The sequence below is a fragment of the Gavialis gangeticus genome, unplaced genomic scaffold, assembly GCF_001723915.1.
Source record: "Gavialis gangeticus isolate Ggan-Ray unplaced genomic scaffold, GavGan_comp1, whole genome shotgun sequence".
Taxonomy (NCBI): Eukaryota; Metazoa; Chordata; order Crocodylia; family Gavialidae; genus Gavialis; species Gavialis gangeticus.
The window spans coordinates 20,040,706-20,053,164 of NW_017729003.1; the positions used below are offsets into that span (position 1 = coordinate 20,040,706).

General features: G+C 40.6%; 1 protein-coding gene across 3 annotated transcripts in view; it reads right to left on the reverse strand.

Moving 5' to 3' along the window:
* Positions 1 to 2,306: 2,306 nt before the first annotated feature.
* LOC109291020 (solute carrier family 22 member 15-like) overlaps positions 2,307 to 12,459 on the reverse strand; it is a 78,669-nt gene continuing 68,516 nt past the window's right edge. The window contains exons 10-12 of one of the 3 annotated variants that reach the window (XM_019507885.1): positions 7,444 to 7,516; positions 6,062 to 6,225; positions 2,307 to 4,876 (exon numbers count right to left, since the gene is read on the reverse strand). In XM_019507885.1, coding sequence (XP_019363430.1) covers positions 4,873 to 4,876; positions 6,062 to 6,225; positions 7,444 to 7,516 — 241 coding nt within the window. In that variant the 3' untranslated portion in view covers positions 2,307 to 4,872. The remainder of the gene's footprint in view (positions 4,877 to 6,061; positions 6,226 to 7,443; positions 7,517 to 12,459) is intronic. The other 2 variants (XM_019507884.1, XM_019507886.1) reach the window with 2 other exon arrangements.

The following is a 12,459-nucleotide window of genomic DNA, read 5'->3' on the forward strand; positions in this document are numbered from 1 at the left end:
GGCTACTGAAGTCATTAGATATTGATTACTGGCTGTCCCAGGGGGATGAAAACAAGGGAACAGGAAGACCCCTCCCATGGCAGGACACAGGGCAGAGACAGCTCGTCCCCACAAGAAAAGGGAAAGCCCTGAAGACGGGGCAAACTTACCTTTTTCAGAAGAAGAGAAGAACGACCCATGCCGAGATGGGGCACCCACACGGTTTGTCAGCCACTTTTATTTCTGGCTAAAAGTGGCACAGGTGGATGACATTGGACAAAAATACTGCCTGGCAGAAATAAAAGCCAGCAGTGGGGAACAAGCTGGGGAGGCACTGCAGGGAGCAACCGGCAGGAGTGCTCCCCAAGCTGGCCAAGAACTGCACCGGCTGCCACTAGAGGACCCAAGGGCAGACCCCTTTGGAGGGTCCCACGAGCAATTAGAGAGAGAAGGACAGCGTCGAAAGACTGCAGAGCTGCAGATACCGGAGTTGTGAGTGGGGAATGGGCTAAGACCCCACTGCCCTTTTCTTTCTTTGTTATTTTGTTCCTTTCATGAATTACCCCAAGGGGCCCTAAGGCAAGGATCAGGGCCACGGGCAATGCTCAGGGAGTAGGAAGGGCCAGGGCAGTACTGTGAGCAGCAGTGCTGCAATGAAGACTTGGCATAGCAGCAGGGACAGTCTAACGTCCTGAAGACACCTAGGGCAGGGCGAGACCATCAGAAAACTAGCAGATGAGGGAGGTCCAGGAGGTGACACTGGAGGGCAAGTCAACCTACCATCATGTGGCTGTCTTTAAGGCTGGCTTATGGCTGGTGTGTTGGGGAGGTGGAGCCCCAAGAATACCCATTAGGAAGTGCAACCGACCCATGAGGGGCTACAGGAGGAAGCCCCACCACTGAAAGGAAAACCCAAGTCATGGGAGCAAAGTTTTGGGGTTTCCCTCGGGGAGAATGCAAGCCTTTGCCAAGACCGCAGAAACAAATGCTGCGGCCAGCCCTGGGCGTATGCTCCAAGGCAGCAAGGTAATGTCTATACATGACCAAGCAGGCACACTGGCATACAACATTAATTATCAGTAATCCAAACCAAGACAAATTATACAGTAAAATTGAGCATCTTAACAGCAGTCCTGTGTTTCAGACCTTTTTTACAATTACAGCCGTTCTTATGTACCTCCTTATCCAGCCACAAGGAAGAGGAAAAGTACTTTTATTCATTTAAAAACAAAACTAGAACACTTACTGCCTTTGGGGCAGGAAATCCCTTTCACTGGCAAATGCTGGAAATCCCTTAGCCACACCTGCCTCTTCCCCTTCTTCCACCCCTTTTCTCCCCCATATCTTGTGAGACCAAGGATAAATAAAGGAGGAACTCCTTACTCCAATGCACCAATAAGCTCTCTCTAGCCACACTGCATTTCCAAGCTGTCGCCTAGACATTTCCACTTGATTTGATTGCCAATTAACTAGGAAATGCATACCTATAAGTATAGACAATGCATAAGTGTTGACAGTGGCGGGGGGAGTGGGGCACAATTCCACACTGCCATCGCCCCTGCTCCTGCTGGACACTGGCTCCAGCTGGGCTGCAGCCCCATGCCCTGCCATCAGTGTAGAAATTGCACTGCTGCCACCACCACGCTGCTGCCTCCCCACCCCCACCAACACATCACCTCTGTCTATAAGCAGGGTGTTGGGCCGCTAAAACCAACCCAAAATAGAAACATGGTATAGAAAATTTCAACCCTAAAAGTTTGGTGAAGATACAAGCAACTGAAAACAGGGTATCATAAGGTAAAAGTGATAGAAAGAGGAGAGTTTCACAGCCAGTAAATAATTTTTCAGGACATTCCCAAACAATCTATACTTCACTAAAAATAAGAGAAAAGCAGTTCAAAATAACTTTTTCTGAATCCACAATCTGAAATTACCATATCTTAGAGAGAAGCAGATCTACTCCAAAGACAAACAAAAACACAAAAACAAAGAACAAAACTAGAATACGTTTAATCAAAATAGTGGTCTTTCTAATCTGTCACAATATGCTTAAGTTATTGAAGTAGTTGATTTCCTAGCTTTAGGCTCTTGCAGGACAAATTAGTAATTATGTTTGGTCATTAGAAAATAACAACAAATTGCATCTGATGCCTCCATTGGAATGGCTAAAATTAAAAAGATAAATTTAAAAAATAAACTTCCCTTTTATCTACTTATGGAAAATACGGCAAGATAGTAAAGCAGATGAGAACAAATCATGGTAAGAGTGTATCTGTGGTACGTGACTCAGAAAGAAGCCATAGTCAGAGAACAACACCATCTTGTGTAGGGTAACATTAATTTTATTTCTTACAACAGAGGCAAGCATAAAACAAAAGACCTTTGTGATCATCAAACTGTCAAATATACAAAATACTTAGTAGATAATAGCAAGATGCATTCAATATCAAAAATAACTATGAGATAAATGCATATAAAATAAAGATGATTATTTATTTCCTGCTTTCTGTAGAATCTGGTACAAAAGAAAGAGGCAAAACATTTTTTAGACTGATACATTAAATATCTGGCAGAAGAAGGATACAGACTTTTAACTTTACCAATGACGTCTTTGGGGGGATCCTATTTCAATGTCTTACTTTTACCTCTAGGTAGTTTTTTTAAGATTTAATTTTTATGATAGAATATGTATTCTATCATACTGTTAAGTCAACAGTAATAAGTGTTCATCTTCACTATTTCTCTGCTCATTTAATTGTCCTTTGAAGACGTATGCCTATTCAGTGTGGTTATAAATGCTACGAGCAGGGAGTAACAACCAAACTATGGCCACACGCAGGAGTTACATTTCTACCAGGAGAATTGCTTTTCTCCCAACAGAAACAAGAAGTGTACAACTGCTCATTCAATTTCTCTGAAAGGAAGCATGCCCCTTCTGGGGAAAGATATTCCAAGAGTAACCTGGAAGATCCCCCTTGCAAGACAGTTTCTCTCTTGAGAAAAAATGCTTGTTTACTCTCCTTCTGGTCTGGGGGCTTTACACCACTGCTCTCCTCTCCTCCTGGACTAGTCTGGGAAGGGAGGAGAGAAACAGGCCAATGCTCCCCACCACTTCCCCAGACCAGGAACTGCCCCAGGGGAACTATGGGAGCCAGCACTGAAGTGCCGCATGGAAGAAAAACTCCCTCAATGTGGTACATGCAAAGTCTTCCTGGAACCAGAAGGAATAGAGCAACCTGCTCCTCATATCCTCCCCAAACTGATCACTGGGCTGGGGAAGGTGTGGAGAGGAAGGGAGACAGGACAGTTGCTGGCTAAATGCCTGTACTGCTCCCCCCAGAACAGTTTCTGGTGGGAGAAATTTCTTAAAAATTTCCCCCTAGAAGAAAGGCACACTTGTTGGCAGCCTCTATTTACAAATAAAAAAAGCCTCAGGAAAAAAATCCTTGTACTTTATTCTATGCTTTGCTTTACTACAGATCAATTATGCTTACGTAATCTAAAATCACAACTTTATCTGCATTTTACCTTTTAACAGTTTAAGGAATTAATTGTGCAATTTATAATACACATGTGGAATGCTGTATCCGTTTAGGGTCCCATTATCTTCAGTGAGGTTACATTAAGGCATAGCAGTTAGTCCATATGTTATGATTTGCAGCACTGTAGTCTACTTATGGAACTGATGTCAAAATGCAGTGGCTTTCCCTACCAAGTCCAGTAAATAAAGGACCAGAGTCTAAATGTTGGAAATAGCCTTATAACAGCATAGGCAGATACACCTGTGAAAGAACATTTGTTACAAAATTCTCTTTTTAATTACACAAATGTTTTGGGCATCAAGTAAAAGTAACATCTATAACATACCTACTCCAAATTGCACATATTGTTGACTAAACTCTTATATTTCTACCGCAAATATTTCCAAGTCCTACTGGAAATAATAATGCTGTTTATAAATATATACTGCTTGATAATCTTGTTCCTAGTTTTGCTGCCATACCTAAGGTCAGCATTTACTGCTGGCTAAATTAATCCTCTAAATAAACTTTAGACTAAATGTTCAGTACTCACGTACTGAAATATAACTCTTTTCTTCAAAACACAAACAAAACACCATACTATTCTTTCCAATATCGTCATTTTTAACTTTACATTTCTGTGTTATTTAAATAGATCTAGAAAAAACATACCTAGCATTATAGTTCTTCTACTTCTCTCTGAAACATCTTGATCAATTTGACCAAGGTTCTCATGTTGCTCACATTACACTTAGGACAAAAAACTTTAAAAACTGTTGGTCTTCTTTTTTGAAATATACTGTGAGGTATTATGTAGTTTAAAAATAAAAATAAAAGTTAAGGAGATTGGCATATACATAGTGTAATTATTCTTAACAATTACAGCATGCCTAAATATATAAGGCTGCCCTGCAACCTATTCTGTAAGTTTTATATATAGATATATATATACACAAAAAATGCCACTTCCATTTCACCATTATAGTTCAGTTTGCATCTGACAATTATATCTGACAAATGCAGTAAGATATATAAAAAAAATGGAGTAAAATATTCCATCAGTTCAAAAACTACATATTCCATATCCAAAGTTTATCTTATAGAGTCCTTAAATCAATGCACAGATTTGCTATTTCTTTTTCACATTTTTTGCTCAACTGTTTTTCCATCTTCTTAGTTTACCTTGATATAAAAATGAATTGTTCATAATACTGGCAATGGTACTTTACTTTATATCCTTTGGCATAAGTTATGTCCTCCACTGTGGTATCTCAATGGTTCCACACTAATTGTGAAAGTATCTTTCCAAAAGATGTTTGACTTTTCACTACAGAGATGTTTCTGAAAGTTTAAGTGTTTTCTTCTAATTGAGTTACCTGTGAAATAGATAAAAAATAAAATATTAAAATAATTTTACATGTATTATTTTTCCTATCCAGTTTCATAAACGAATGTCAGAGATGGAATGGAGTGCTGTATACATTTACTTCACAGATTTAATTAAAAAATGAAATGAAAAGAACAACAGATGCAGGAAAAGGAATCTGTGCACTTCAGTTTTTTTCATTTTGGCTGAACAGAATACTATTAGGTATTAAACTATTAGACACAAACCTTAATTTAACTAAAGCTTATACACATTTGTAAGTATAATATTTAACAACAAATGCAATTGATAATAATGTGTTAAGTGTGTCAGGAAACTTTGTATGCATTTACCTCCAAGGTATTTCTATATTGCTAATAAGTTATTGTTAGTGCTACAAATTCTGTTAACCTACCAAATCACATCCAAACTTACTGAGCATGTTGCATAAATCATGAGTCAAGTATATATTTTTCACAATGAAGTTTTAAACACATGATTTGTGAGAAAGAAAAATTTATACTTTTCAGCTGCAATAATAGAATTAAACTAAAAATTTAACTATAGCATTTCCTTCTCAACATCAGTAGCTATATAATCTGAAATCTATCATTATTGACCATCTTAATCAAATAAAAACTATCTTATCAGTTTCAAAAGCTTCATTTGATGTACATATTCAACAAGAAAATGTTCCAAAGAGCTTCTAACATAACAGAATAATAAATGAGGGATCAGCATTTCCCCAAATGTCATCCATTGTTTTTAATGTTCTATTCCAATCTGAGACCTAACAAGACAAAAAAGGAACAATGCAACACATATGAAGGTTAACTAAATAACTGCAGATGCACAAGGTATATGTAAAATGAATAATTTATGATTACTTCAGGTTGCTTTTAAACATTTTGTTTGAGTTGAACCAAAAACATGGCATGGGTTTAGGTATAGTTTTATATGTATAGATGAAAATGACTGTATAATCAATTCTTGAAAAGATTTCTTCTCTAAGTGCAAAATAGGCTTTTTAAAAAAAGTTTTAAATTCTGCTTAAACAGTCAGGGTATTATGGAACAAGAGAACCCACATTTTTAAGATATAATGCACAGATTGAATAATTTGGAAAATGTGACCATATTGTGACCTGCAGAAGATATGTGTAAATTAATAAAAAGCTACATTAAAATGCTTTTACTCTGCCTTTTTGTTTTTTAGCAATTGGTATTTGGACATCTGCAGGTCTTCAATGCTCTCTGCAATTGGCTTGTTTACAGTTTCTGGAAGAAGAAGAGTCAAGAATCCTGCTGATAATCCACTGATTCCAAACACCACAAATGGCATGGATGGATTCAGAGATTTCTGAAATGGAAAATCAGAAACAAATACATAAACTTAATTCATGCTTGTGGCCACATCTACACAAGACACTGCGCAGTAGCTTGTTACTACTGTGCAGCAGCATCACATGACACAAAGCATGATGCGAGGCTTCTGCATAACATGAGCTACTGCATAGTTAGTGCCACCAAAAAGCCGTTCAGGAACGCTACCTGCACAGTAACACTGGTTACTGCACAGTCATTTAGTACTTGTGTTTGCAAGTATTACATGACTGCACAGTAACAACTACACAGTCAGCATCTCTTGTAGACGCAGCCACTATATCCTAAGCTATTGCAGCATTATTTGATCATTTCATATACAGGCAGTCCTCGATTTACAATGTTTTGAGTTGCAATGTTTCGCACTTACAACATTTATAAATTGACACCCTGTTTCAACTTTATGATGTCAGTTTCGACTTTACAACACTTGAGCCGATGCGACACCATGCCAGCAAACAAGTTGGCTGCATTGCTCATCTACCTGGAGAGCATCTGTCCAAACTTCTTTGGACACTTTCTTTAAGAAAGCAGACAAGACTCTAGAAAAACCTACAGCCAAGACTCCTGAGAAGACGCCAGCCAAGAAACCTTCAAAAAGACGAAGAGCCTTTCAAAAAGTCCAGCAAAGTCACCTCAAAGAAGTCCAAATCAATATGATTACTATTTACAATATAAATACATTAATGTAGCTATATTACTCATCTATAATTGATCGAGTACAAAATTCTGGAGTATTTTTGGTGAAAATAGGGTATTGGGCCTTGGTTCAGGAACCAATCCCCCATTTATAACATTGTTTCTTATGAGAAAATTGGTTCCGAGTTGCAACGTTTCAACTTAAGACATGGTTTTCAGGAACCAATTGTGTCGTAAGTCTGAGGACTGCCTGTATCTTTCGAATAAACTATATTAAAAAAAAAATCAGGATCTACAATTTTTGTTCTTCACTCTATGTTTGATGTCAGTGAGAATTATATGCACACAAGTTACCAAGTTCATTGCTTCTTTTCCAAAAGATGAACTTTTAAATTAAAAAAACTTCATTAGTTAACTCTGGGATTTGATTGTATCAATAGAGGTAGACTGGGCATAAAAATACATATGTAGAGATAACAAACTTCCCTTGAAAAATATTTATCTACAGAAAAAAAAAATCAGTAATTAACAACAGTAAAACAAAAAGTTAACTTACCATCGAAGGCACAAATGGAGCTAAAATACCACCAAATCTACAAGTCATTGAACAGACACCCAAGCCAGCATTTCTGTTTTAAACAAGAAAAAGTGGCTGTAGTTCTGTAACATAAATATAATCACAGTGCACCTTTAGCTAATAAAGAACTATCTATACTTCATCTTTCTTTTTAAAACTGAATTTACACAAATAATGTCAAGAGCTCATTTCTAGCTCTAAATAGCCTGACTATATTTTGGGGGGAAAAATTCAGTTAATGGCATTAATTTGACTCCAGCAGTTCTCTCAACACCCACACCCCAGACCAACAAAACATATTATAACCAGGGCTGTGAAAATTTTGACCACCATTTCATTTCAGCAGTGTTTCAAGTGTTTTGACGCTTGAAACTCTGAATCTGAATGAAACGGGGGAAATGTCAAAAAGTTCAAAATGAAACAAAACAAGTTGAAACATTTCCAAGATGTTTCGGCATTTCAAAGGTGTTTCAAAGCTGGCCTTGCAAGAAAAGAGAAAGTAAGGAGAGGTAGGGGGGAGAGGGGAGAACAGACTGACATCTGTAGCTGGCTGCTGTCTGCTAACTGGCCATAAAGTCCCTTCCAATCCCAGTGCTCTGGGGGAGGGATCTAAAAAGGCTTGTCCATGAAAAGTGGTTTGTATATTCCCTTTGAGGATCAGACCTGAAAGACTGGAGACAGGTAGCTGGGTGTTTTCATCTTTGATTGATTTTCAGTGTGCGCTCATTCTGGTGTGCAGTTGTTGCTTAGTGTTTCCTACGTATTTTCCATCAGGGCATTTGGTGCCCTGATGGAGATACGTATTGTATCTCCATAATGGAGATCTTGTTGGCAGGTTTTGCATGTCTTGTCATGGCATGGTCCAGATCCATGCAGTGTGTTTTGGGCTGTAGGAAGTTGGTTTCTGGTGATGAGGTTAGCAAGGTTCAGTGCTTGTTTGAATTTACAAACCACTTTTATTAGATGAGCCTATGAACTGCACTTCATCAACCTCCTAGATACAGAAACTCATGGACTCAATATACACATTGGAATTCCGACACACTACAACCTGCTGGACATCTGACTCCCCAGGTACCTCTCCACTTTTACCTGCTACATCTCCCTTTCCCCCAACCCCAGCATGTCTCTCACCCCTGACTCCTCCATTTCCATTTTCACTGACTGGCTTTCTTGCCTGCACTGCATGCCAGCCTCTGGCTTCTTTACTACTCCTTCCATCCAGGAAGGGCACACACACCAACTGCATGTGCTTCCTCAGCCTGACAAAGGGTTTTTAACCCAAAAGCTTGCTAAGATATATTTTGCCAACTATTCAGTTGGTCTACTAAAAGATATCAGATTGACTCAAAAAACTTTGTCCGCCATGTCCCTAGACCAACATAGCTACAACTTAGCACCTGTCTCCAGTCAGCTGACTGGAAGGAGGCAGGGCCCTGGGCACATCTAAGCCCCAGGGCTGGGGCTGGCAGGGAGAGTTCTCTGGCAGCTGCTGGAGAAGAAGCTTCTGCAGGAAAGGAAAAAAAGGCTCTGTGACTGTTTGACTTCCTGAGATGCTAGTGCTACTCTGCTGCTTACCTGTTGTTATTTAAAGTGATGGACTGAGATGAGGCTGTAGGGGAGGAGGAGGAGACCTCATTGGGGCACACTACTGTGTTGTGTAGAGGTCCCAGCGCCCATGATGGCACAGCATCAGGGGCATAGAGAGCCCAGCGACAATAGAAGGTAGAGTGAGACCAAGACCTCATTACAGGGACAATATCGATATACTATCTACAAGGCATGGGGTGTGGTAAGGGATGGTTGGAACCACGCATCTAGCCCATAAGGCTTAGGGTGTCCCCTTGAGCCACCTACTTAGAGTGGGTCCAAGCAAGGGGTCCAAGAACCTACAGGGTTTATTGGCATCCATTAGGACTGTGACTGAGCTGAAGCTTGAGGGCAGCCTCCCTTATTAACTTTTCTAACAAGATGTGGCGGCAGGCGAGAAGAGATGGTGCTCACAGAGCACAGCTGGCACAGTCACAGGTCCCTAGGGGTACCATGGCCACCTCTAGGAACCCTGATCTGTGACAAAGTGCAGTTTCCCAGAAACCCATGCACCTATCTCCTTGAAACTTGGCAGGCTTCATGGCCTCAGCAGGGGCTACCATTCCTGCAGTTTTCATCAAATCAGGCAAGAAATGAAAAAGTTATAGATATTTTAGTCATTCCCCATTATAGCCTATGGCTGAAACACCAAAACAGAGTCAAAACAGCATCAAAACTCAAAACAGTTTTGGCTGAAACAAAACAAAACAGCAATTCGAAATGCCAAAATGAAATTGCTGTCTGGTCGAAACGCCAATTCCGAAACCGAAATGAAACACAGGCATTTCACGCAGCCCTAAGTATAACCAGTATTATAGAATATACTCCACCCGTAGATCTTAATTCCAAAACCCCATCTCTTCTAATGCAGTCCAGTCCTACCAAAAGGCCTAAGAAGTACTCTGCAACATGTTGTAAAAAAATAAATACATAAAATAAAACTTGTGCTACTCTGGACTGAGAAATGATTCCAAAGTTAATGGGAACCTCATAGAAATGAGCACCTCCTTACATTATAAATTGAGACAGTTCCAGCTCAAGCAATAATTCATAGTAAGAGACAACAAATGGATCCTATTTTCAGCTTGCCTGAACCCTCTCTACATAGATTCATAGATTAAGGGTCGGAAGGGACCTAGTAGATCTTCTAGCCCGACCCCCCGCCAGGGCGGGAGAACAACAAAAAACCCCAAAAAGAGAAACGGGACTCAAATGAGTCCAGCCAGGTAGGCATCCAGCCTCTTCTTAAAGACCCCCAGGGTAGGGGCCAGCACCACTTCCCTTGGAAGTTGGTTCCAGCTCCTAGCCGCCCTAACTGTGAAGTAGTTTTTGCGGATGTCCAATCTATACCTCCTCTCCATCAACTTGTGCCCATTACTCCTTGTTATGCCAGCGGGCGCTAGGGGAAACAGCGTCTCCCCCAAACCCTTCTGGTCCCCCCTAGTGAGTCTATAGACGGTCACCAGGTCCCCCCTCAGCCTTCTCTTGTGGAGGCTGAACAGGTTCAGGTCCCGCAGTCTCTCACTGTAGGGTCTGCCCTGTTGTCCCCGGATCATGCGGGTGGCCCTCCTCTGGACCCTCTCCATGTTGTCCACATCCCTCTTGAAATGGGGCGCACAGAACTGGACACAATACTCCAGCTGTGGCCTGACCAGCGTCGCGTAGAGGGGGAGGATCACCTCCTTGGCTCTACTCGAGATGCACCTGTGGATGCACGACAAGGTCCGGTTAGCCCTGCCAACCATGACCTCGCATTGTCGGCCCATGTTCATCTTGGAGTCAATAATGACTCCAAGATCTCTTTCTGCCTCCGTGCTCTCGAGTAGGGAGTTCCCCATTGTGTAAGTGTGCTGCTGGTTCCTACTGCCCAAGTGCAGCACCCTGCACTTGTCCGTATTAAAACACATGACACCAGACTCTAGCCAACAGCATCCGTTGTACCTGCACCTAAATCTTAGGTGCCTTTGTCCAACCGGTAATATACAGGTGCAACTAAACCATCCTGTAGTAATACAGAATTGGAGAGGAGGAGGAGTAGAGCAGAAAAGAGTAGATAATGGAATCCAAACCCTTGTTATGATACTGAATCAGAATGCTTGCAGCATCTCACTGTTTTACTGTGACTCAGTTACACTTCCTGTTAGTAACGATTTAATTTCCAGCTTGCCATTTGCTTTAATAATAGAATGAACATTTTCACTATTTTTTCATACATAGAAGTACATGGTCAGAAAAAGATATGGAAGTATTTATAAGTCCACTGCAGTTCCACTGAAATCAGAAGCCCTTTGAAAAATGCTGTCAAATTCACAGAAAATTTTATTTTGGATGAAAAAGACTAATTAAACAATATGCAGGAAGGAAACATTTCATTTTTTCATTTGGTATATATTTTTCTTTAAAAATATTCATGTAGTATTGTTAAATATTACAAAATACAAGGGTCAGACACAATATTTTGTTATCAGAATGTTGTATGATCCCAAACAATTTTTTCCAAGACTTTCCACTGCAGGGAAGTTCAAAGCTTTAGTGTTTTATTTACATCCTTAAAAAAATAAATTGAAAACCTTCACAAAATGGAATTTCTGCCATTTTTCTTACTCTAGTTAATATAGAGGCCTTTCCCCTCTGTGTCAGAACTTAAGGTGGTATGACAGAAGCTAAATTTCTGGAAATTAAGATATACCTGCCTCTGACTTTTTATGTCCTTCAGGTATGAGCAATTAAGATGCATTTTCCATTTAGGAAAGGGGTGCATCCCTGGCCAACACTGTTGGAGGGCTAGTGATATCCACCCAAACTTACTTCTTTTGGAGCGCTCCATGAAATCACTATCAAGCAAAAATATGTGGACATTTTAGATACAGGGCTGCAAGAAATTCTCTCCTTGCTATATTGCTAGGAAAACCTTTAAGTGTTCAAGGAATCTATGTCTGTGACTATCGTGGCTGTCTACTGAGACACACATCCACTCAGGAGTGGTAGCCTCTATATGAGGGGAACTACATGCTGACAGATGACACCACACCAATGCATTATGCGGGACAAGGAACTACGTGATCACTTCCTCTTCATAGTTTCATAGTTTCTAGGGTCGGAACGGACCTGAGTAGATCATCTAGTCCAACCCCCTGCCATGGCAGGAAAGAGTACTGGGGTCAAACAACCCCAGCAAGATGTACATCTAGCCTCCTCTTAAAGACCCTCTGGTCTTTAAGACCCTCTGGAGAGGTACCGGAGGACTGGAAGAGGGCCAACGTGGTTCCCATCTTCAAAAAAAGGGAGGAAGGAGGACCCAGGAAACTACAGGCCAGTTAGTCTTACCTTGATCCTAGGGCAAGCTGTTCGAGAAAATTATTCTGGCACACATCCAGGAGGGGCCAGCAAGGGACTGCATGCTTA